Consider the following 26170-nt stretch of genomic DNA (forward strand, 5'->3'; position numbering starts at 1 on the left):
AAACGACTTAACTTTGGGTTTCCTCAATTTCCCCAGAGAGAAAAATCACTTCTCTTAGGAAAACTGCTGGTGTTTAGTGTGAGTTTCTGCAGCAAAAATTCCCTCTTGACACAGTTCAGCAGGCAAAGGTATCATGTTTACATCTGATTAGTGTAAGCCATTTTATCACTTTTCCTTGCCTCCATTCCCCCCCCACCCAATCTTCCAAGCCCCCATGCTTAAAAGCCAACTCCTTATGACTGCATACTGTTAGCAATTTTAGGAAGAAACAGATTGAAAACCAGATGCTTGTTTTTGATCAATAGTTGATGAAAAGCTTCTAAAGGAATAAAGGCCATCTATTCCTTATAGGGAAAGTAGCCTTCTTTTGGATGGGATTTTTTTTTAGGATTCCTTCATACTTTCTTTGCACATAGAAATGTTACACTAACTTCAATCTATTACTATTTGGGGGGCGGTGAAGAGACAGTTGACATTTTTAATTAAAAGAGAGTTCTGAAACATTCTAAATCCCACCATGGGATTACTCTAATGAACTGTGTCACACATTCATTCAGTGCTTCATTCACTCACTTACCCAGAGTCCCTACATGGGCCCGACACAATCTTGTGCCTGAAATCCCAAATGGGATTTCAACCTATTCCCTGCTCACTTGGACTTTTTTTTTCTTGTTTTGTCCTATTCTGAATGATCTACACCGGTTCTGAAGATACTTATGAAAGACAACCAGATGAGACAAAGACATTGTGTACAGGCCAACAATTAGTCTGCATTACATAGTTTTTATTTCACTCTCCCCCGATGGCCCATCCTCCAAATATTTAGCATGAACTCATGCTTTCAGAGATGCAGAGTCTGCAGTAAGTATGCTTTATTTGACAAACAAATGATTTCCTAAAAAAGTGAAGAGTCAGGATCAGAATCAGAATGTTCAGAAAATTTATTTTGAGCTTTTGCAAAAGACTGGCACTAAATTGTTGATTAAAAAGAACAGTGATGACATGCATGAAGGGGACTGAGAGATACAGGCTTCCAGTTATAGAATGAACAAGTCACAGGAATAAAGGTACAGCATAGGGGAATATAGCCAATGTTATTGTAATAGTGTTGTATGGTGACAGATGGTAGCTACACTTGGGGTGGGCATAGCATAATGTATATACTTGTTGAATCACTATTTTGTACACCTGAAACTAATGTGATATGGTGTGTCAACGATATGTCCATAAAATAAAGAAATAATTAAAAATTAAAAATTTTAAAATACAAATAAAAAGAGAATGGTGATGCCTATAGCCCAGAGAAGAGTCTAATTAAGAGACTTTATTTAAAAGGAAGGAGAGGAAGCAAGCAGAATCCATTTTTTTACTCTGCGACCATACTGAGAGAAGAGTATGGCTCCCTGGGGTCCCGGGGAATCAAACCCTTGCCTCTTGGTCCAGTATTAGCTCCACAATCCCACCAACTGAGCTAACTGGAATTGACTGCTCAATGGAACTAGTCTTCCACTTTTAATTGTCTAGAAAACTTGTCAAGAAGTTTTGTCTAACAGTCTACCCAGCAGAAAACATGAGGATGGGTTCTATAATTACCAATGGGAATCGAAGAGGATGACTATTCATTAAAGAGACTATGTCATGAAGCTGCTTGAAGCGGCAGGGCAGGGAAATGCTGAGGGGCTGGGGGTGGGTGGGGTGGCCAGAGCCTGTGGGAGCCTGCCCCTCGTAAACCCTGGGTTCCAAGGCCATCACCCCCAGCAGATGAGGTCACAACAAATTGCAACAGGTCTTGACAAACAGTTTCCCTCCCAGGAGTCAGTAAGTCACCTGAAAAGGCTTAGTTCTATCTGTCTGAATTCCCCCCAATGTGAACACACTACCAGAATGGTCCAGGAGGGGCTGTTTCCTTTGCTGCTGTGCAAACAGCCACTCAGACAACTCTACTCCAGAACCTCAGGCTATAGCTTCCTTCAGCAGGTGGAAAAGCTCATATTTCTAACACTGCTAAAGGTGAGAATTGCCATCAAGATACATTGAAGTGTATATTCTTGCTCAATAACTTCACTCCTGGGAAGACAGTTTTTTGAATGTGTGCAAAACTGTAGCTGCAAAGACTACTTACCACAGGACTATTTATATTTTAAAAAATGGAAACAACTTAAATATCATTCTATATGTGCGAAATATAGCCATAAAATGGAATATTTTTGCCTTTCAAAATAATGATATAGAAAATAAACTTGTCTATATTTCCCAATTTTTCTACAATACACAAATATTATTACAAAGCTTGTAAAAAAAAAAAACACCATGGGGGAAAATAATTTAAAATTTCACATAGGTTAATGTTTACACAGTTAAAATGATAATTTAAATACACTGGAAGAACATAATACCAGGGTGAGCTTTTTCTGGTAAAAATCTTTCCATAAGACAGATATTCATTCCCATTTTTTTAAATATTAAAACTGGATTCTATTATTTAAATTATCACTAACCTTTGCATTATTTATCAAAAACTGGAAAACAAGATAATAAAAAGGCTTTTGAAAAAAAAGTCATAAAATCCACATACTAAGATGGTCCATGAACCTCATTTACAGGTAGTCTTCCTTCCATAATTCTGAGAAGCCCTACTGCATGGTTATGAAATCTGACCAGGTTAGCAGCTGAAGTGTAGATGTGAGAAGGTCTAGAAAAACCATGGCAAGCTGACCTGAGGACTCAAAAAAGCGCTGATTCCTGGTGCCAACCAGCCCTGAAACATCAAGAGGCCAATGCGATATAGCAAAGCATAGTGACTGATGCTCATCCCACAGTGGCAAATGATAGTTTGTAAAATCTGTCTTAACAGACAGGAGAACATAGTATCTATTACGTAATGGGATAAATGTGTGTCATTGCATATATACATTTTAAAAGTAGGATTTTATATCTATTTATGTAGTGGTGCATGTATAGGTGTGCGTATATGATTTAGTGTTTGTTTTTAATTTGGGTTTTTATTTATTTTTTTTTTAATTTGGGTTTTTAAAGGAGAATGTGTGGTAAAATCCAAATAGATCATAGTTTCGTTAGGAATACTGTATCAATATGACTTTCTTGATTTTGACAAATGTGGTTATGTAAAATATTAACATTAGGGGAAGGTGAGTGAAGGGTGTACAGGAACTCTACCAGATTTGCAAATTTTCTGTAAATCTAAAATTATTCCAAAATGAAAGTTTAGTTAAAATATAGAGCAACAACACAAAGAATAAGGGCTTGGTTATTTAAATGTATTTTCTACCCCCTGCACCCTCTCCCCAAATCTCAAGGGGTCTGGTAACTAAGGTTTTACTGATTGGATCTGCATGCATCAATGCACCATTACAAGGACCCTTTCACCCTAGATGGCTATCTTCCTTTAGAATCTGATAGCTCACAGCAAAATATCACATTTACCCATTCACTGCCCTGGGAAAAGGAGTGATTTCCCATAACAGAGTATTGAGAAAGTGAGCCTGGTCCCCAGGTTTGCAAACTCTGGAAAAGAAAGTGGTAGAACGCCATAGGATCCCAGGGCTCTCAGGACCGGAAGAGCTGCATCTGACAGGAAGCCCCGTGGGGATGACCTCAACCACCACATCCCAGGCATTATCTCATCTTGGCAGTGTGTCATCCTCTACGTTTTCCCTCAAGTTGCTAAGAGGAAATGGGGAATGAGATGCAGCGCCAGCAGCCCACCTTGTTGGTAGGTAAATATTTTTAGCACTTTGGGGCAAAGAGGTTACTTTTTAAGACCATCCCAGACATTCTGCAAAGGAGAGATGGAGACTTTCTCCACTACACTCTAATGAAAAACTCATGCTGTGCTTAGAGCCAGGCAACAATGGTCAGCAACAGGAAAAAACACTCTGCTTCAGGGGGCCATAAATATTTACCAGGTCCGACGGTGTATTTACTACTCAGTGATCATGCAAAATAAATGTTCTAGGACAAGACATGGTCTGTGTTCCCACAGGCTCATAGTTTGAAAGCTGGAAAGGAGAAGAGATGTCATCCAGTTTGTACCTTTTACAGACTAGAAGGTTCAGGTTCCAAGTATGCTCCCATCAAACATCTCCTTTTAAAGCATCTCTATTACAACACACATCCCCTGTTCACTGTTTAAACATTTGTCTTTTGCATGAGATTAGAAGTGTGCATTTGCTGAGGGACTTAGTACAACAAGCTTCATAAGTGTCAATAAAAGCCTGAGACACCAGGATGGAAACTCAGCTCTGTCCTGACTCATGTTCCCAGGAATTTCTTTACTGCACCTAATTTTAAAACTGAGAAGACAAATTCTACTCTTGAAAGGCTGAAACTGCAGCCAGGAGTACATTGGAAATTCACTTGCTGATGTATTATAAAATTAATACGATCTGTTAAAAATTTTTAAAAATTATTTTCATTTCATTAAAGACTAAAATGTTTTCTTTTTTTAAGTTAAGAATTTTTAGGATGTTGCTTTATTAAATTTCATGGGTAGGAAGATTTACTGAGATAGAAAAGATTTTCAAAAACAGTAGGATGGAAATGGAAAGGTTCCTGTTATTAACATACACACAGTTATGCAATGCCAAAGAAACTCTTCAGCCCCAGAATGTATCTACGTGATCTGAAGAATGCTTAAATTAACACTCCAGGCTGCAAAACTGCTGAAAACCCTTTCCTTCACCTCCAATACATGAGTACCTACAGTTCCTCATCTGAACTAATCAAGTTCAGGGTAAAACAAAATGGCAAATTAAGATCCCTAGATACGTCACTTGGTATCTCAATTGCAAGACGGAGAAAGATGGACCTGGCTTGAGTCTTTGCCTATGGTAGCAATGGTAGGGAAAGCTCAGTCACGCCCACTAGCTAATCAAGCAGAGGCTCTAAGGAAGCGACAAGGAGAACTTGGGAGTGTCCTTGTGGGTGGGCTTCCCGAACCAAATCACCTTTTCAGCCACAGCACACTCCTTTGTTCGGTTACATGAGATCTTCAATGGCCTCCACTGAGGCACAACTTACCCAATTAGCTGCCATCAACTCTGCTCGGCTCCCACTCTCCCACTTTCTCCATTAAGGCAGTCACTTAAAAGCCAAGTAGCTGAGGGAGGAAACTTCACTTTTCTAAGCACAAAGTTAACTAGCAAGCGCTAGAGCCAGAGCAGATGTATGTGATACAAAATTTAAACATAAGCACCCACAATCTGATGAGATGTTTCTAAGGCTTTAGTTACATAGTTTCATACTAGAGACTTCACCCCCACAAAGACCATTTAATTAGAAAAATTCTTGGGTATGATTCTGTGCATTTCAGAATAGCTACGTAATCGCTTTGATTCCATGTTTTGCCTTTTTCAGCCATCAGATTGATTTGAAATAGGTAATTCCATGCATTATAGCCAAAATGTTAATTTAAAAAGGATCAAAAGGGAACAGTTTAGGGGAACAGCCCCCCATACACACCTACAAATTTCCAAAACAAGAAATTGAGCACTGAACCATCACCAAAGAATGACAACATCTATTACAGATGTTATATTTAATCCAGATCTCGGCATTTGTTTACTATTTGCAAAGACCTTTTTTGTTTTGTTTTTGGCTAATAATTTGTAAGCACTACACATTATGTTTTATAGATGTTAGTTCAGATAATCCTTACAATCGCCCTACAAGGTAGGAACCACTAATAAGCCTCCTTGGAGGTGAGGAAATTCAAGACTAAGAAGGTTAAGTCCTAGGTTATTAAGTTAGTTGTGGAGGCAATATTTGAACCCAGATCCTCCCCAAAGCTCATCCCACTTCTGACAATGTTTCCCTAAACACAGCCCATGTACCACAATTAGAATGTGAGATCTTTATTTATTTTTTAAAGTAGGCTCCACACTGGGCGTGGAGTCCAATGCAGGGCTCGAACTCACAACACCAAGATCAAGACCGGAGCTGAGACTGAGTCAGACAATCAACTGAGCCATCCAGGCATGTGAGATTTTAAGATGCACGTGGATACATACATTTTTGGTTTAATAGTTATATACGTGTTTATTTTAATGTGGATTAGAAAAAAAAATGATTCAACTAGCAGATCTAATGATTCAACTAGCAGATCTAACTTGGATCTTATTGCTGAGGACCTGGTTAATTTAGCATCAGTTACATACTTTACAGAGCTAGAAAAATAGTCAAGAATTCTCATGCCATTTCTTCTAAGGAATCGAGTGATCTGGCCCACCAAAGGATGGACTCCAGTCTCAACAGACTGGCACCCAGCTGACTTAATCAGTCTGGACATTAAGTGATTCCTTGCAGATGCCTAGAATCCAACGCTTGTACCTTCAAAGAAGAGTTTCTTTTCTTATCCCTCTCTTCTCCATCAACTAACCCCCTTTGCACCACCACCCCCCTCCCTGCAATACACACATTCGTCTGGTCCTGGGAGGTTACGCAGCATAAGGTGAAGTGATAGACAGCAGAGATATCTAGAAGAGACAGACCTGCCCACTCATCCCTCTCTCCCCAACACAGCTCATCACAGAACTCTCCCTAGGGTGGCCACAGCTGACTCTTGAGCAAGCACCCTGTTCAGACAAAAGCCAGACATCAAAGCTCTAGCTGACTGAGAAACCTCTGGGGGGAAAAGTCCTCTTGGTGACATGGTATTTTTAGTTTATCCTTTTTCTTTATTGTTGAAGTGACTTTATAACTTTTGGCTGTGGCTCTTTAAGAAGTAGGCTGACTTTGTGTTATATATATATTATATATAAAATATATATATATTTTTTAAGTAACTTCTAATTGCACATGTAGCACATGAATACTTGAATACTTTCTCCTTGTAAAAATGTAAAATGTTAAAGCTTAAACTAAAGCTGTCCCAGATGGCTGCTGGAGCCAATATCAGACCCCATCCTCAGAGGAAATCATTTTAATGAAGTTAAGGTATAATCCTTTCAGGTTGCTTTCAATACATTTGTGTATCTTTGAAAAATAAATAATTGCTTTTTTATGGTTTTTACAAATATTTTGTTTATTTTAATGAAACTGGTACAATGTCCATTTGAAACCCATATCCGAACCAAAAAGTACAAATAAAATAAAAAAGAGCAGTGTTCTGTTGAATACACTTCTGCACGAATAACTTTATTAACTGTTAATGAAAATTACAACTTTTCTGAGCTCTTCTGACAAGACCTTTCTTTTATCTTAAACCCTTTCTCTTCAGTGAAACCATCTTTGGACTTAGTCATTACTCTCACCATCTCTGTCATCTTGACTCCAGCCTGATAGCTCTCTTCTTTTGGTCCAGACCCTCACATTTTAAAAGTAGCTTCAAGTTAAGGAAAGGCCATTTTTTCACAGTTCAGTTCTCTGAAAAACTTCCATCACTGAAAGTCATAGTCCGGGAATGAAGCAATCACTCCCACTGGTAGATCTTACTTATCACAAGCCTGAAAATGCAAAATCATGGAAAAGGTGGCCTCTCTGCGCACACATGTAATTTTTAAAAAGGAGAGGGCAACACAAAGGGGGCTAAGGCTTTTTTTTTTTTTTTTTTGAGAGAGAGTGGGCGGGGAGCGACAGAGGCAAAGGGAGAGAGAGAATCCCAAGTAGGCTCTACATCCAATTCGGGGCTCGATCTCACAACACTGAGATCATGACCTGAGCCCAAATCAAGCCAGATGCTCAACCCACTGAGCCACCCAGGTGCCCCAAGGCGCTGAGGTTTCATCACCAAAAATCAGCACAATGAAAACAAATGATAATGGATAATGGGTACTAGAATTCAAATTAGCATTTGTTTCAAAGAGATGGGGGTGCCAGTTTTCAATTCCATTTTGAACACCATTTTACAAAAGAACTATTTTTATTTATTTTTAAGATTTATTTATTTATTTGAGAGAGAGAGAGAAAGAGAGAGTTGTATATAGGGGGGTGGGCAGAGGGAGAGGGAGAGAGAATCCCAAGCAGGTTCTACACCTGACGTGAGGCTTGGTCTCACAACCCTGAGATCAGACCTGAGCCAAAACCAGGAGTTGGACGCTTTACTGGCTGTGCCATCGAGGTGCCCCAGGAACTATTTTTAAAAATAAAAAAGGATTGAGGGTAAAGAAAAAAATAAAAAGAATATCTAAATTGTTGAATGACCCGCTGTTTGTTCCTGATAAACTTCAACCACATCTTACTCCATTCCCAGTTCTTTTGGAGTATGATTATCAGCGCTTCTCTGACCTTCAAAGAGAAACCTGGTGGGCACCTGGGTGGCTCAGATGGTTAAGCGTCTGCCTTGGGCTCAGGTCAAGATCCCAGGGGCCTGGGATCGAGCCCCACGTTGGCTCCCTGCTCAGTGGGGAGTCTGCTTGTCCCTCTCCCTCTGCCATTCCCTCCGCTGTGCTCTCTGGCTCTATCATTCTGTCAAATAAATAAATAAAATCTTAAAAAGAGAGAGAGAGAGAGAGAAACTTGGGTGAATTCATTGGAATGCGCTGTCTTTGACAGTGATTTTTTGAGTTTCTTGAGATGTGTTGTCATTTTCACTTTGAAATGAATCTCACTGCTCTCCTGTCCAATGACTCTGAGTTTAATGTATTCTCCTGCCTTCTTATCCTGCAGGTCCTCAGCTGAAGGGTTTGCCTCCTGGTCAGACTTGGTGACAGTGGCCTCACCCAGGGTCTCCGCACAGCAGCGGCCTCGAGTAGGCAGAAACTCCCTCTGGGATGTACAAATCTGTCTCTCTCCGCCCCCACAAATAACTTTTTTTTCCTAAATAATTGCTTTTTATGTGATTTAGTTTAGCACACAAATGGCATTATGCTCAAATTTCTGCAACTTGCTTTTTATTATTATTTTTGCAACTTGTTTCTTAAAATCTAACACTATATCTTGAAAATCTTTTCATCTTAGGCTTACCTCACTTTTTCTTTCTTTTCCTTTTTTTTTAATTGCTGTATTGTATTCCACAGTACGGATATATATATATATATATGTATATATATATGTATATGTGTATATATATGTATATGTATATATATATGTATATGTATATATATATACATATATGTATATTTTTTTTAAGGTGAAAATATCATGCAATTCAACCTTTGGCTTTTCTATAGCACTTCTTCTTAGAGAGCAATGACACACAAGAAGCAACTCCCCTTTAAGTTCTATCCTTTCTGGCTTCTAGAAGACTGCCACTGATTTCCGTAAAATTAAGAAATGGGTCATGATCTGAGTGAGGGATTGACCTTAGTTTCATAAATCCTGCTGCAATGACATGTTAACAGGCTATGGAGTCAGGCAGCATCCCACTTCAGAGCTATGTGGCCTCAGACCTGTTAAACAACATTTCTGAATCTCAGACTCATCATCTACAAAATGAAGATATTACTATTTACCTTTCAAGGTCACCATCAAGACTGTGTAAGAAAAGGAAGTGAAAACAGCAAGCAGAGAAACCGACACATGGTAAACACTTTGTGCATGACAATTATTTCAAGCTTCACGGCACAGTTCTGCTCAACAGTGCAGAATGCAAATCAATTTCTATTGCATAAGATTTTCAGTTTATGTTAAAAAGTTTTCATTACTGAAAATAATAAAAAAAAAAGTTATTAGTTCCCCTTGGAACATCTTGTTAGTATAGATACTCTACCCTGTGGATTTATGGGCAGGGAAAGTGAGATAGAGGTATGCTCAAGGTAGATCCATCATGGAGCCAGGATTTTCTAAGAGCCACTGAGCTCCTTCTTTTATGATTTATCATTAAGTTAATAAACAGAATGCTTGAAATTGCTACATGAAACCTTCTAAGTATATTGTCGGGAAGCTTGCTTGCCCTTGTTAATTGCCTTCAAATGACTATTACTCAAATTAATTGAGCTAAACAAATTAAAGTTAAAAACAACTGGAAGGAGCACAGTCTTTCAGGCAAAGAGGGTAATATTTAATGAAATAAAACAAAACAGAAAAGAAACAGGAAAATAAAACCAGTACAAATGGATACTGTCACCAGGACCAGGATTCCAGCCAACAGATAATGAAACAGGTTTTGCCCAAATCTTGTAGCAGGGCTAAAATAATCAGCCCGAGGGATTCGGGACTCTGGATAAATTTCCCAATATTACATGGACAAAGAGGAAAACAGAGGGTGGTTTTCTGGCAACAGCAATGTTTCCCGGGAGCTCCACGGGCTCTGGTCTCTTTGCCTTCTTTCTGCTCCATCATCTCTACGAAGTCACTGAACATCGCATATGGCTGACAGCCCCTGTGACTCCTGCCTCCTTCTTATGAAGCCTTCAGTTCTGTAACCACAAGGAACTGAATGCTGCCAAACACCATGTGAGGTGTTGTTGTTTTTTTTTTAAGATTTTATTTATTTATTTATTTGTCAGAGAGAGAGAGAGAGAAAGAGAGAGAGTACAAGCATGGGGAGCGGCAGGTAGAAGGAGAAGCAGGTTCCCTGCTGAGCAAGGAGCCCGATGTGGGACTTGATCCTAGAACCCTGGGATCATGACCTGAGCCAAAGTCAGAGGCTTAACCAACTGAGCCACCCAGATGTCCCAACCATGTGAATTTAGAAGCAGATCTTCCCTAGTCAAACCTCAGATGAGACCACAGCCCTGGCTGACACCTTGATTCCAGCCTTGTGAGACCCAGAATTAGAGGACCCAGCTAAGCCATTGACAAACTCCTGACCCACAAAAACTGTGAGATGATAAATGTATGTTGCTATAAGGGGCTCAATTTGTGATAATATTGTTATAGATAACTAATACATCACATTTGCTTCCATCTGAACCAAGAGGAGAAATATAAAGCCTGGTCTCCCCAGTAATGAGAGAGTAAAAACCTCCAGCAGTATTGGGTCTATTTGATGATACTTGAATTGAAATGAGCCTTATTCTAAAAATGGTGCTATATTTTGTGGGGTTTTTGTTCATCAAGTTTTCCTTCTTTGTTCACGGTGAAAGACAACAACATACATTTTAACATATAATAGAACTCCAGGAGAAGATGATCTCCCTGGGAGATTTCCCTGGCTTCCTAATTGATTTACCAGCTGCCAGGCCCCAACTACACAGACCTACTCTCTCTGTCCTTGACCTTCTGAAAAGACCATGCTGATCAGATCATATCTTTCTCCCAAAACCATCCCTACCTGGAGAATTAAAACCAAACTCCTTAGCAAGGCTCCAAGGCCAGGTCTGTTGAGTGAATAAAGAAATGAATAAAGACATGTGGTAGAAAGCATATCACACTGCACTGAAGTTGTGATTTCTCAACGGCAAAGACCATATCTCATTCATTTTCACTTCCCCGGTGCCCAGCACAGGGCTTGCCATGCAGCTGCTGCCCCTAATCTGCCACTATGATGCTGAGTTAAAAATGCAGCATCACGCTCTACCGTTCTAAGGATCGCTGGGTCACCTTGGTGGCCTTGCTTCTGGCACCTTGCACTTGTGACAAAGAGCCCAGGCTTTCCCAGGCCGATAATCTGCCCATTGTATAATAACGTTCAGCAGTTAACGATGTAACATGCCATCTGTGTAGCAGTCTAAAATTCCCGATTGGGTTCATAATTCTTTCTTCACTCCAATCCAAGAGACTTTTGTTTATACCTTTCGTTTGGTATGTTTTACTCCACTTCATACCTCAAGGGAGCATGAGGACACCAACACAACTGTACAGAAACAAAGGGAGTAGAAAATGGAGCTGCAGGAAATAGGAGTTGAATGAAGAGACCAGGTAATGGTCTCATGGCTTAGGGAAGTGTGTTGAGACTGAAAGTGGGTAGCCAGTTCAGCAACAGTTAACCAGAGTTAACAAGAGAGGGTAAAAATGACTAGAGACCTTCCAGGTCCAGCTGTTGTTTATTCAAAAGGGACATGTAAAGAAATTGCTGTGAATGGGCTCAACGTCTGTGTATGCTGTTTGATTTGCTGTTTTTTACTGCTCTGAATACTCTTCTGTACACCGGAAATTATATGGTGCTGTTTTATAGCAGAGCTTGCGTGTGCACTAACTTCACGACCTTCTTCCCATTCAGTCAACCCTCCCCCCATCCAGTCTTTGATCAAAGGTATCTTTAGTGAGTCCAGGGCCTTGTATCCTGTCTCCCTCCCCTCCCTGTCAAAGCTCTAAGAAGCTAAGAATCATTCATAAGCACTCCCTTCCAAAGGCACTTATTTGCACTGTAACAAGGAAAACATTAATAATTATTTACAAATTATTTATTTACAAAATATTTACAAATTATTTTCAGATACACCATCTTATTTGATACTCAGTGCCTAGCCCATAGTAAGCACTCACTTGTATTTATGGAATGGATGGGTTAAGAAATAGAGGCTCAGAGAGGTGAAGTGACTTACCTAAGGTCACACAGTGAATTAAAGGCAGGATCGGGGAGGAGAACACAGGTTTTCTGATTCCACATGCCAAGCTTCCACTATTCCCACCAAGTCATAAACCAGAGACACAAAGATTCACCAGAAGAATTTAAATTTGGGGGGAAACTGGTTTTCCCAACTCCTCAGAATTTATTCCATGAAAGCAGTTTCTTCTGCAATTCAACCCTATCTAAATTAAGGCATATTCTAAGAATCAAACTTGCAAACTCAAACCAGAATTCAGCCTCATTTTGTACCTTCAAGCAGTTATTTGCTGCCTATGTTCCCATGTAAGAGGCTTTCAAGGTGGAAGCAGTGAGCTTGGGGTTCAGGAGGAGCCGTCTGTCACCTCTTCCGTCAAAGATTCTGTTTCCCTAGGATTGCTTGAAAATTCTGAACTCCCAATTTTTTAGAAGCTGAGAAGTCTTTAAGAGCACTGGCCCCACCGACTAGGGCAGAGCGTGGGGATGGGGTGGGAGTCGGGGAGGATGGCACGGCTGCTGCCCCCTTGGAGTTTATGAGGCACAGGAAGCGATCACAGAGACAGTGACGTCACGACCACACTAAGCACCATGGACCAGAGAAAAGTTCACTGTAGAGCAAAGCAAGCCGAGAGCAGAGGAGGAAGTAGCTTTAAAGCCAAACCTGCTAATGTTATGACACTGAAACTATCTTTGGGGTTTATGTATGGATTAAATGATTTGATGTTTGGGATTTGCCTTAAGATGCCAAAATAAATAAATAAAGGGTGTATGGATGGAGGCATAGAGAAAAGAAACGGTAAGCTATGGATGACTGTTGGAGCTTGGTAAACCAGGAGCTGGGGCTTGAGAATTTCTGCAGTAAACAAAAATAAAATTGTTGGGGAGTTAATTCAGAGCCATGTCACTTGCTAGCTCTGTGATTTTGGGCAATTCACTTAACTCTTCAGAGCCTCAGTTTTCCCGAGTGTACAATGGCTGTGATACCCCCTTCTCTTAGGGGGCTTTTTTGAGACTTAAATGATAATGAAATATATGTAAAGGACCTGGTATTATTTCTGAAAAAAAGGTAGGAGCTCAACAAAAGGTAGTGTATTATCAGGTAATAAATTTATTTGCGGGAGGGCAGAGAACACACTCCTACATACGCACAGCCTCCATTCACGTCTCCCACTAAGACATCTTAATACTCTTGATGTGCATGTGACTTTTTTAAAAGGCTGAACTGCATACTAATTATCATCAGTAGGTATCCAGATCTTTATTTAGTAAAACCACTAAAAGAACTGTATTTTTATCTTAATTGTAGTGAATCAAGCTTCATTCACCTCCCACAGATGTGAGAGCCAGCTTTTTGTGATGTGATTTCCTTCTGTATGTTCATGGGGGCTTACAAAATAGTACCTAAGTATCCTGTACCTACAGATTTCAGAAAGTTATTTTTTTTCCACCAGGAACTTACATAATTCATCTTTACAAGTTTGCATGAGAAGCTAGAACTCTGCTTTATTTAAAATAAAAATAGCACACACTTGAGGGGGTTTTTCCATACATACATACAATGTGGCTTAGTGTTAATGCCTGGATTCATCCTAACAGTATGGAGTTACAGCCTTGATCAAGTGTCCTTACCTCTTTTGGTCTCATTTTTTTCATTTGCAAAATGGGGACTGTGACAGAAGCAATTTCTCAGGGTTGTTGAAAGGATAAAAGGAGAATATACATGTTAAGTCACACCATAACAGCTCAATAAATGCTAGCTGCTTCTATTATTCATGTACCATGACCTCAGCCAGAAAACTCTCACACTGATACCACTTCCCTCCCATGATGTCCATAGCCTGTTGCGCCTTAAAGATGATGTTTTATCAACTCTAGTAACCCAAAATGATGGTCCCTCCCCGCCTCTGAGTGAAACAACAAGAAATTTAATTACCAAAGAAAACACACTTTGTGTTCTATTTCTAGCTATCAGTCTTAAAGAAGCACAAAGAGTGGAAGAGTGTGTCTGAAAACACATTTTCCTGGAGGATGGCCGTTTCTAGAATTCAGAGAACAATGCCTTCTAAAAATACCACGCCTGCATCTTCCCCGGTTTCCCCCTTAAGAGAGTTGCCTTAACACTCCGGCGGGGACCTGACAGCTGAAAGGGCCTTTTGGAAGCATGCCTTCCAAATTCCAAAAGGCAGTCTTGTGCCTTAGGTTTTACCAGTTTGGGCTTAAGATCCAAAATAAAGTTACTTTGCGCATTTTCTGAGTTTCAAGCACTGCTTCCCCCCACAGGAACGCACTGCCAGACACTTATCAACAATGTTTTTAAGCCCTATTTGTTTAATTGATGCTTTCCCACATCATCCATCATATGTAGGTACAAGGCACTGCAGCTCCTGGAATTTTTGAAAACTCAGGCAGTCTGATGAAATAGGGGTGTTACCGATGTTTCTTTGTAAACTTGGTTATTTGGAACTTGAAATGAGTTGTTCCCCCCCACCCCCTCCAGGCACAGGAAACAAAGCCATCTGGGGTCTACATAACTCATGGTACAGTCAAAAAAATTATTTAAAAACCTAACTGCCATGTGTATTTACTTGCCAACTATAGGCAGAGTGCTTACAATCTACGTGAGGCGCTTGGGGGAGACGCCGATTAAACACACATTCCAGGCCCTTAGCAGCTCAAACTCCAGTCTCTGTTTCTATTTATCAGTCATTTTGTAGAGCTTACAGATGCCACAAACTGTGCTAACCACCTTACTAATATTAACTTAGTTAATCCCTGTAACAACCTTATGAGGCAGATATTATTATTAGCCCCATTTACAAATGGGGGAACTAAGGCACAAGAGAGGTCTTGTAACTTGTTTTAAGGTCATTCGTTAGTAAGTGATAACGTGAAGACCAAAAGCAGGGTGGTCTGCCTCCCAGGTTCACCTATTTGCTTGCTCACCGCACTGCCTTTCGGGGGGAAATGCCCTCAGATTCCACTGGAGCATGCCAGCTGTGTGCGGGAGAGGGTGCTATGTCTCCCATGTCCCCAGTTCCTTCAGGCCTGCTGGGCACACCCTCCTCTTCCCTCCTCCACCCACCTCTGCTCCAGTTACTGACACGAGGCCACCAAGTTTTACTACAGCCCTCCCTCCCCCAGCCTGTGTCTGGACACTGTGGATTCCCCTTGAAAATACTCTCCTCTCCCGTCCTACCCTGAACCTCTATCACTCCTCACCTGGACTAGTTCAAGAACCTTCTACAGGGTTTCCCTTTTCGGTCTTCCTCCAATACTCTTTCCTTTTCTCTCTCGTTCTCTTCTTTTAAAGATTTGTTTGTTTATTTGAGAGAGAGAGATAGAGCATGTGAGTGGGGTGACGGGCAGAGGGAGAGGGAGGAGAGGGAGAGACAGAATCTTAAGCAGACCGTGTGCACTGAGCTCGGAGCCAATGTGGGGCTCGCTCTCACAACCCTGAGATCATGACCTGAGCTGAAAGCAGGAGTCAGACATTTAACCGACTGAGCCATCCAGGCGCCCCCAATACTCTCTTTTCTTAAAAAACAAACAAAAACCTGTGTTACGGGGTTTTTTTTTCTTTTAGTGTAGAAGTAACACATGATTTCTGCAGAAAAGGTGTAAGATCCAGACAAGCAAAAAGAAGAAAATTAAAATTCCCAAAGCTTATCCCCAGAGATAAACCTGTCTTCAAGTCACTTCAGATCTTGTCTCTCTTTATTATATAGATATCAACATCAGTCTATATATCGTTTATCTATAAAATCTGTTTCTTAGCAATGATTCATTATTGTTAGGCTAATCGGGTCACAGCACCCCAAGTTGCGGGCACAGGCCTTCAAAGATTCCAAGTGGAGTCCAGTCTCGTCGACCCAGCCCCTGTGCCCACTGTCACCCAACCCTCAGAGCACACGGTCCCAGGTCAGGTCACAGACCCTGGGAGCACACGGTCAGCCCTGCGGTCCTGGGAGTCTCCCTACACCATCTGACTTATTCTGCTCCTATCCAACATTTCCCAACCCTGGGCCTTCTGTTAGGGCTACTCCTTGTGCAGGGAAAGCCCACACAAAGCAGAGGCGTGGGTCACATGCAACAAAAATGCCCTAGTGTAGAAACAAGAAGCTTCCTCCTGGGCTTCCCCCAGGATGAGGGCCTCCAAGCACCTGGTGCCCCTGCCTGTTCTAATCCTATTTCATTATTGATTGCTGTCTTCATATATGGAGTGCTATATCTCACAGGAGGGAGAATCTGAGTAAGTGTTCTCCTTGTTCTTCTTCTTGTAGTTTCTTCAAGAAGAAAGCTCTGTTGAAACAGAGCCCAGAGATACTGGAGACCTGAAAGAATGGAACCTCTGGGCCCATCACACTGACCACCAGTGACCTGAGCCCAGGAGGCAAAGCCTGGCAAGTCACCTGATCTCCTACATGCCGATGTCACCTTTGAAGGTCACACACGCACACCTAAGACCTAAATTGCTGTTTTCTCAAATGTAACAGCAGAAAGCTAGAGGACTCAGCCCCTTTCTCCTTACTTCTGCAGATCAAAATCATGGCTAGTTCTGTTTCATGGGATTAAAGGAAAAGCTCTACAGAATTGTCACAAGCTGATTCACACACTGTAGAGAAAACCCACTTGTATAATATGCCATTCTTAATGGTCAACCTGAAGAAGAAAATGTGAAGTATGCACCTGGTAATCTTCCCAGCTTCAGACTGGGCTGCCCCAATCACCAAATCCCGGCCTGACATGTCTACGTTATCCTCTCCACCACTGCCTTGATTCACTGGAATTATTACTTCTCAAGGAGGAAGGCTGGCTGCTCAATGGATGTACAGATCCTGCATTGCCTTTAAAAAATAGTGAAAGCCCAGGCTAAGAATAGCCAGAGTGCATCAGTTGAGAGTCTCTATTTGAAGTTCAAGGGATTTTGTGTTTAAGAATACAAGACCTCCCAGAAATGGCAGGTTTTAAACACTGGATTTGACCCAAAAAGGAAATCTGTACATATGAGGAACCTTGTTTCTTATTTCTTTCAATACAGCGCTTCTCTCTACTCCCTGAGCACAGGGTGCAGAGGTAGCTGAACAGACCACATAGCGTTATCAGAGGAAAATTCAGGGAAAATGACAGGTCAGAAATCTACCAACAAACAGGTCTTGTGATTGTGAGGAAGAAAGACCTTATCTTCCACCCTCAACAATATACCTCAGTTACCCCGTGATCCAAGGTTTTCTTGCTACATTTTTATTCTAGACTGTTTTGTTAAGAACTGAAATTAAGGAATGCTTTAAAATTAGAGCCCCTTTCACACACCATGAATCCTCATTTTCCCCCTCTTGGTTGAGTACTTGGGAAGCACATACGTTGTTTGAAGACTTGTGCCAGGCACTGCAGGCACTGACATAACCAGTGAAAACACAGGCTCCTATGGAAGCCTCCAGAAGGGGCACCTGACCGAGGGCCAGGGAGGGCTTCTCAGTGGAAGTTATGAGAAAGCAGAGACCTGACGTTATGAGAAAGCCAAGGCAAGGGTGAGGGTGAAGGAAAGAAGATTCTGGCAGAAGGAGCAGCAAGTGGAAAGGACTATGGTCAGGAAGTCTGGTTGTTTTCAAGGGAGAAAAGAAATGGTAAAAGACACAGGGGGCAGGCAGGGCTGGGGCTTGCAAGTCACGTTGAGAAGCAGGCTTTCTCCTTGGGCTTTCTCTAGAGGGAACAGGAAGGGGCAGCAAAAAGGTAAAGTAGCAGAGTGACAGCCCAACTTGTGTTTTAGGAAGGGCCCTCTGGCTTTCTGCAGGGAATAGATGGGAGAGGGAGGAAGAAGGCAGCAGGAATGTGGGCCAAAGAAGAAATGCCCTCAGCAAAGGAAGAGGCATCGGGGCTGGAGAAAACCAGAGGATTCCAGAGATACTTAGGGGGTGGGCAAGTTGAGACTTGGTGATATAGATTCAGCGTGGGAAACAAGAATAGGGAACCAGGCCACCATGCCACCCAGGTTTCTGGCTTTGCCAACTGAGAGGTGCTATTCGGGGGGACACAGATACCTTGAGGGGCAGTGGGTTTGATGGTGGGGGAAGGCAGGAACTGTACCTTAAACAAGTAAAGGATGAATTCTGGGGGAGACACTCAGATGCAGCTGACCAGGAGGCCTCACTCAGGACCCCGACAGACATTTCCATTTAAGGGATGAGCACAGGAAGAGGAACGTGTGAAGGAATCCAAGGTGGGGCAGCCAGAAAGGGGAGGGTGAATCAGGAGAGTGTAGGTCACGGAAGCCACACAGAAGGGAGATCTGGATCAGGAACGGTCAGTCATACCACACGGCAGAGGTCAGGATGGGGAAAAAAAGCCATTAGCTGTGGCCATGGCGAGACCTGGTTGGCCAACGCCACATGATGTCTGGCTATCGGGTCAGATGAGGACTAAGGGAGGAATCAAGACCGGAGTGGATCCAGGAGCAAATGGAGCTGAGGAGAGTGGAGAGGAGAAAGATGGAGGTGAGGGGCAGGAGGATGGCGGGGTACCTGTAATCACCAAAGGGGTTTCACTGCAGCGAGAAAGACTTGAGGTTGTCGAGCAATAGTACTGTTGGCATTTTTATGCAGAAGGAGCAGAAAGTGGAAAGGACGATGGTCAGGAAGTCTGGCTGTTTTCAAGGGAGAAAACTCTCTTTCCCCAAGAGAGTGGAGGAACAGAAATCCAAACACGTGTTTTCTGACTTTCAAAACGTCTCATCCTGGTAGCAATACCTGGATTTTATCGATATGAAAACAAGTACTCTGGGCAGCCTGCCCCCCCGCCCCGAGTGACTGCATCACAGAACTAGAGACTCTGAAGGGGAAACAGCCGTAAGACTGAATCGCAGCTTTCCCACATTTGAGACGTACACGCACAGGTGCTGGATGAGAGCTGCCATCAGTAAAGGCATTCCAAATACTTACCCTTAACCCTAAAACACAAGGAAATTTAACTTCTAAAGCCACACCTCCAACAAGACTAGCGTCATTTTTTAGCTCCACTATTTGGCTTTCAAAGGGCTTCTTTTCTCATTCCAGTTAGGGCATTTCATTCAGTTTGGAGGGGGTGGGGCCGGCAGAGGGCCTGCAAAACAGCAGGGGCCGATGCTGAGGAGGGAGAGTAGGGCTGGGGGGCTGAGCTGGTGTCCGTGGGAGATGTCCGTCCCCAGGGTGGGGGTGGCGTACTGGGCGATCACAACCAGCCCATCCCAGGAAGTGGCACCATTGAAAGGCACCAAGCCACATGAAATACACATAATTCAGGGAGAAAAAAAAGTATGAAGATAATAAGGGAAAGAGGAAGAAAAAGAAAAAGAAAATGAACGACCTATGTCTAATGTCTGTCTGGAAGGACGTTGACCCCACATTTTTTGTAAAACTCAACCTCTTCCCTTAGCTCTTTCCCCAGAGCCTTCACATACCAACATGGGGCTAAAGGATTCGCAAGTTATCAAATCTAATACTGCGATTTCACTTGTCTATTTATCGCTGACAAACTCAATCTTTTATTAGTGTTTTATTACACCAGCAATCCATGAATACGGGTCCTCCTTACAGACAGGGCTTGAGTCCCCTCAGGCCCCCTCCCCCCTGCACCTCCACTGCAGAGGAGCTCCCTTCTCTGATGAGGTGGAGGTGGCTCTTCTTCCAGACCTTTCTCTGTGCATTTACACGTATAGATTACATAAACATAGATCCCCTCTTTACTTGTGTCTTGTGTTTTATAATTATCCCAAAGTGAACCAAATTCTATTTCACCTTGAGAGTTTTTTTTTTTTTAATTTCATAGGACCCATCACAATCGCAGTTGACGCTTCTGCTCTAATAAAACAGGAATTTAAAAAAGAGAGAGAGAGAGGCTTTTTGGAGCTCAGTCAGAGGCTTTGCTCTGCCTTCCAAGATCAATTGACTGCATCTTCATAATCTAAGTAAGGTCTAAGCGATGTCATTTATTTGAAAATTTATATTAGAGCTTTTCCAAATCCCTGGCACACATTCTCCCTTAAAACTAACTATGGAGACCAAAGCCTGTTATATATAAGCATCCACGTCTGCAGCCATGGGCCATAATTCTTCAGCTGCCAGATCACATGCCGGATAACAAGGCCAAGATAAAGGCAATAATTAAAAAAAAAAATTCTTTTCTAGAAGAAAAATGACCTATGTATTTGAAAAAATAAAAAACAAAAAGTTTCAAGCTATTCCCTTCAGAACCCATTCTAAGTAATTATTCAACAATAAAACAGTAAGAAATTTGATTTTTTTTAAAGATTTATTTATTCATTTAAGAGAGAGTATGTGTGCAAGCAGGGGGAGGGGCAGAGGGAGAGAGGGCCCCAAGCAGACTCCCTGCTGAGTGTAGAGCCCAGTGTGGGGCTCAGTCCCCCAACCCTGACACCATGACCCCAGCCAAGAGTCAGATGCTCAACCAACTGAGCCCCCCTCAGAAATTTGTTTTTTTAAAGAGCTACACCTATAATGGACACTGTGGGTTGCCTTTCTAATAGCTACTCCCTCTTTCTCCTTCTTAAGGAACCCCTGTTTTCTGCAAATATTTACAGCATGCCCACTGCATCATCTGAGTCAAACTGCCTAGCATTCCTCTGGGAGCTTGCACTGGGATGAGCTTATGACTTAATGCGACAATCACACTAAAAGGAAGGACTTATTTTCCAGAAAATGGAAGCACATTGCTTCCATAGCTACGAGCAGGCATCTTGCAACCATGAAAATTATCAGCCTGAAGCATATAGAGAATCTGGGGAGATGGGAAGGCCTGGTATTTGCTTTGAGTTAAATAACTGAGTCAGCCAACCGGGGTCCAGCCTAACTCTGTACTTATTCTGTGAGACACAGCATCCTTGCTGTCTAAAGTTCTGTCAGATTTCTGCAGCTTTTTCCAAGCTGATCTGCCACCAAAGAAGGCAGGAGGGGGAATCTGGTGCCCTTTTCTGACCTATAAATTACATTTGACAGGTTTCTTTTTTTTCTTTCAGGGTCACTTACATAACCTATTCACTATATCCACATGCATTTTTGTAGCTGAATACATTTCCCTAGGTTTTGAAGCAACCACTTTAATGGTTTTAAACCTAGTGATTAAATAAATATGATTAACTGGCTGCTACCATGGAGAGTTCAAGAGATGCAAACTCAGCTCGGAGGACACCGAGGCCCTGGCCAGTGTCTGCCAAGGTGCTCGGGGCTGGGGCTACAGCAGGGATTACAACAATTGACAATCAGGGTCCCTGCGTGTGCTTGTGGACTTACCTTCCAGTGACTAGCTCTAACTGCCAAGAGGAAACACTGGGGGAGGGAAGGGTCTCCCCTGACAGGATTATCAGGGATGATATGAGGCATGGCCTCTACAAGGACACAGAATAAAAGGCTGAGATCAGAGCAAGATGGGAGCCAGATCTGGGGGAAGAAGAAAGACAGGAACGAACCCGGCATGTTTAAGGAACACCAGGACATTCTGGTTTACTAGAAGGTGCCAAGAGAGGGGGATGATGGAGGGAATGAGGTTGGCAGGTAGGCAGGAGCCTAGGCATATCAGGCCCTGCAGGCCAAGGAAGCTGGATCTGTATTTTATTCTAAGGCAGGGATTCTTCATTGTTTTTGTGCCAAGAACCTCATGGGCAGCACGCTGAAGCCTACGGACCACTCCTTACAAAGTGTTTTTAAATGACAAAGAACAAAACAAAACAGAAACAAGGAAAAAAAAATTAGGATTATGAAGGAGCACCTGGGTGGCTCAGTTGGTTAAACGTTGGACTCTTGATTTCGGCTCAGGTCGTGATCTCAGGGTCATGAGATCGAGCCCATGTCAGGTTCTGGGCTCCATGGGGAGTCTGCTGTCCCTCTCTCTCTGCTCCTCCCCGTCTGTTCCTCCCCGCCCCTGCCTCTCTCTAAAATAAATAAATAAAATCTTTAAAAAAAAATTAGGACTATGAAGATCCCAGTTGGGTTATCCAGGGCAGGGGGATAGTGGAAATGGTTTATCTTGGCACGGAGGAGTATTTTGTCAATTACATTGTTTGGAGTTGCCAGCATATAGTGATAATAAAAAGCACATAGACCTGAAGTCAACTTTTTATTGCTTTTCAATTCTTTAGCCAATGCATTCCCTTATTGCCTGAAATAGGGCAACTGCTCCCATCACTCCCCTACCCGCCCACCTTGGTCCACTTCTAATGAAGGAAACCCATTATATTAAAATAGTTATCAACATATTAATTAATTTATCATATGGTACAAATGATTTCTTTGCTCATGCTTTAAATAACAAGATCTGGTGATGGGTCTGTTAACTACTGTCATTTTCAGTAATCATGTACATGCAAGATATTTAGAGATATATGCAACCAGTGTCGTGTAAAAAGAAAGTATCAGGGCATTCTTTCGGTGACAGAGTCACAGGTACTGCTATGGTTTGCTGCTCTCATTTGTAACAAAAGGAAATGTATTTTTTCAGTTGGAAGTTAGTGAAAATAAAGATGTGATTTTTTTTTCTAATCCAAATTTATAGACTCTATGGAAATTGCTGGAAGGTTTGATCAAGGGGTGTAAAATGATCTGATTTATGTTTTAAAAAATCAGCCTAATAGATGTTGGGGGGGTAAGGCAAAAGGAAAAAACATGCACTAAGGTCATTTTCCGTTGAGAGGATGGCAATGGCCAGTTGTAAGGAATGGCAACACCACGCTTTTCTTGCTGAGAAACTGCTAAAGAACAGATCTGTCTTTATGAGCGCTCCCTGGGCTGGGGATGAAAAAGGCCACGTTGCAGCAATAAAGCACCTCTGGCCCTCTGCTGCCAACAGAGAGAACAAGAGGTCACAGCCAGGAAAGACCCCTGTGCAAGTCAGTGAAGCTCAGAGAAAAGAAACAGCATTTGCCCCTGTTTCCTGTAAGATGGGCCTCATGATAACTACCCGCCGGGCTGGGTCAGCTGACGAGAGGAGCTGCCGGACACAGTGCCAGGCACCAGCGAACAGCGAGCCTTCAGGAAGTCGTGGTCAGTGCTGTGGCGGGACCGGGCTCCTCTGGTGCCTTCTGCCTGGGACCTTGATCATGCACTTTGGAGGGAGGGTGGGGCGTACAGGAGTCTGAGAAACCATCTGGCCTTGCAGACTGTCAAGGGATGGCCCCAGGTGATCTATAAAGGGACCAGGGCCCAATTCTGACATCTAGGGTTGGAACAAAACCTGTGTGAGCTCCTCAAATACTCAAAATCTAAAACCTACATTGCCCACGTAAAAACATGCCAAAGGAAACCCTCCTCCTAGCAGGGCAAGCAAGAGGGTAAAGAGGGTAAAGCAGGAGCTCCAGACCTGGGCTTCCCTCTCTTGATGCATTTGCAGAGGGGGCAGTGGGCCACCAGCTCCTTAAAGGGAGCCTGTGCTTGTACTGCCGAGGGGCTGGAGGGTGGGGCTGGTGAAGCCTAGACTTTCAGGGCCCTTGGAAGAGGGGCTGCTCAGAGCCCCTCGGGGAGCCAAGAATAGAGTCCACCACTGCCAAGTCCTGTGCTTAGCCCAGAAGTTCCTGCCAGACAGCACTCCTTCTCTCCCCAAAACTGGAGAATGTGCCTCACTCAGGTTCTTGCTCCTCTCTCTCTTCTAAGGGTCATTGAAAACTTCTACCCTACCTTTGGCATTTTTGTTTCTTTTTTACTCTTTCTCTCCCGAATGCCTCCGATCTAAAAAGTAGCAGCTCTACTTCCAGTGGCTTATAACAGTTCTCAAGTGGCCCCCAAAACCCACACACAGCGACAGAGTGCACTAAAAATAAATGGCCTCTGGCCAATCTAATACAGAGTCAAAAACAGAGATCCACAGCTTGAAATGGGGGAAGCAAAAGGAAGGGTAACTCCCTGACCCTCCTTGCTCATCCACCTTTCAGGGATTTAAAAGGAATGGCACAGAGGCAAAGACATAGTGAGGGGGACTGGAACGGGGAGTGGGGGCAGTTTGTCCTTCCTTAAGTGTGAGAGATGTCAACCCCCCCACGCCCAGAGTAACCAAAGCACCACCCAAGAACCCCTCTACTCCACAAATCCTGTGTTCACTTTGAACTCAGATCCATGGAACAGCTTTAGTCGAGCCAACATCAAACCACATTTTAAGAGAGTGGGGAAATACCCCTTCCCAAATCCTGGCTCTTATTCCAATGGCTAAACAAAAAGCTTTTATGCGAATTATTTCACTGGGCGACACGTCATGAAGAAAGCAGTCCACTTGCAGTCTGAAGGTCAACAGTGCTGCTTTGTCTGAATTTGTGTCCTCTACAGGGCCAAGGCTGAGTCGTGCCGCCCTCCAGGGATCTCTGTGGCAATGTGCATTCATTTAAAGACTCACACAGGATGAGGTTGCTGTGGGCAGCTGACCAAGGCTGACCAGCAAATTACACCTCCTGTCTTTCCTTTGGCTCTCTCATTAGATTTGTTTTTAGGTCAATGAAAATGTTATCAACACTCCTCCTTTGGAAAATGTTTGTGGTTGCAGCTGAGCACACCTGTTACAACTGCTGACAAAGGATTCCAAAATCATAGGGCACAAGAGTCAAACGAACCCCCTTAGCAAAAACTCCTCTCGCTTTTTTCCACTCCATTTGGGCTGTGTTCACGGGGCTGCTTCATTAGAATCCCTGCTTTCACTCCTACTCGTGTGAATGGTTTTGTTTTATTTTTCTAATGAATCACATCTGGTGGGTTTCAAAAAGGCATCTGTTATGGACTGAATATTTGTGTGCCCCTAACATTCATATGTTGAAGCCTTAACCCCCATTGTGATGGTATTTGGAGGTAGTCCTTTGGGAGGCAATTAGGTTTAGGTGAGGCCATGAGGATGGGGCCCCCACAATGAGATTAGTGCCCTTACAAGAGCTCCTGTCTCTCTTCCAGCCATCTGAGGACACAGAGAGAAAGTGAGATGGTGGTTGTCTGCAAGCCAGTTAGAGAGCTCTCACCAGAGATCAAATGTTCTGGCATCTTGATCTTGAATTTCCCAGCCTCCAGGACTATAAGGACTTGAATTTCCCGGCCTCCAGGACTATAATACTTAGTCCAAGTGTTTAAGCCACTTGGACTAAGGTATTTTGTTATAGCAGCCTGAGCTAAGACAGCTCCTAATTAAAGAACAGTCTTATGTTTGCCATAATGAGAAATGGAAAAGTATGCACTAGTGTCCTTGACTGCTTATGACTTCTTCCACTATCCAAGGAGTGGAGAGAAGGACTTGAAGCAGGGTGGTCACATGAACAAACTTAAGATGCTGGTCTCCCATTATTAACCAACATCTAATGTATTTACCTTCTAATCATCTACCTGAAAAACCCATGGTACCCAAAACATCATGGATCCAGGGAATTGGGGCACTGGAAAGGATGTAATTTGACTGCTTTACTTTACAGATGTGGGAAATGGTGCCCAGAGAGGTGAAGCAACAGGTACAAGGTCAGATAGCTACCAATGACAAAAGTCAAAATAAAACCCTAGTCTTCTAATCCATGCTGAGAAATGCCTATCCCAGATGAGGCAGTAAAGATACAAAGTTTTACACACGTTCCTCAAACCCATCTGCTCCACAGCCAGCTAAGTCTTACATCAAACCTTGGCTCCTCTGAGACATTCTCCACTCAGCAACCAGGAGAATCTTCTCAAAATACACAAAACGCCCTTGCTTAAACCTCCCCGTAGCCCTGCTAGTGACTCCCCACTGTTCTTAGCATAACAATCTAAATCTTGAGCATGTTCTTTGAGGCTCTGCATGGTC

At 42.7% G+C, this 26170-nt stretch overlaps 2 protein-coding genes across 8 annotated transcripts in view; both read right to left on the minus strand.

Moving 5' to 3' along the window:
* The window catches only part of ARHGEF3 (Rho guanine nucleotide exchange factor 3), a 329819-nt gene that overhangs the window by 100241 nt on the left and 203408 nt on the right, over positions 1-26170 (minus strand). The gene's annotated exons all lie outside the window — the stretch shown is intronic.
* LOC112833727 (small ubiquitin-related modifier 1-like) lies at positions 8144-21852 on the minus strand. Its single transcript, XM_073901739.1, is given in 5 exon segments — positions 8144-8258; positions 8476-8511; positions 8513-8775; positions 21670-21764; positions 21846-21852. Coding segments are annotated over 5 exon segments (516 nt in total).

Source organism: Callorhinus ursinus, unplaced genomic scaffold, assembly GCF_003265705.2.
Source record: "Callorhinus ursinus isolate GAN/ISIS: 27379988/994484 unplaced genomic scaffold, GSC_fseal_2.0 scaffold15, whole genome shotgun sequence".
NCBI classification, from domain to species: Eukaryota; Metazoa; Chordata; class Mammalia; order Carnivora; family Otariidae; genus Callorhinus; species Callorhinus ursinus.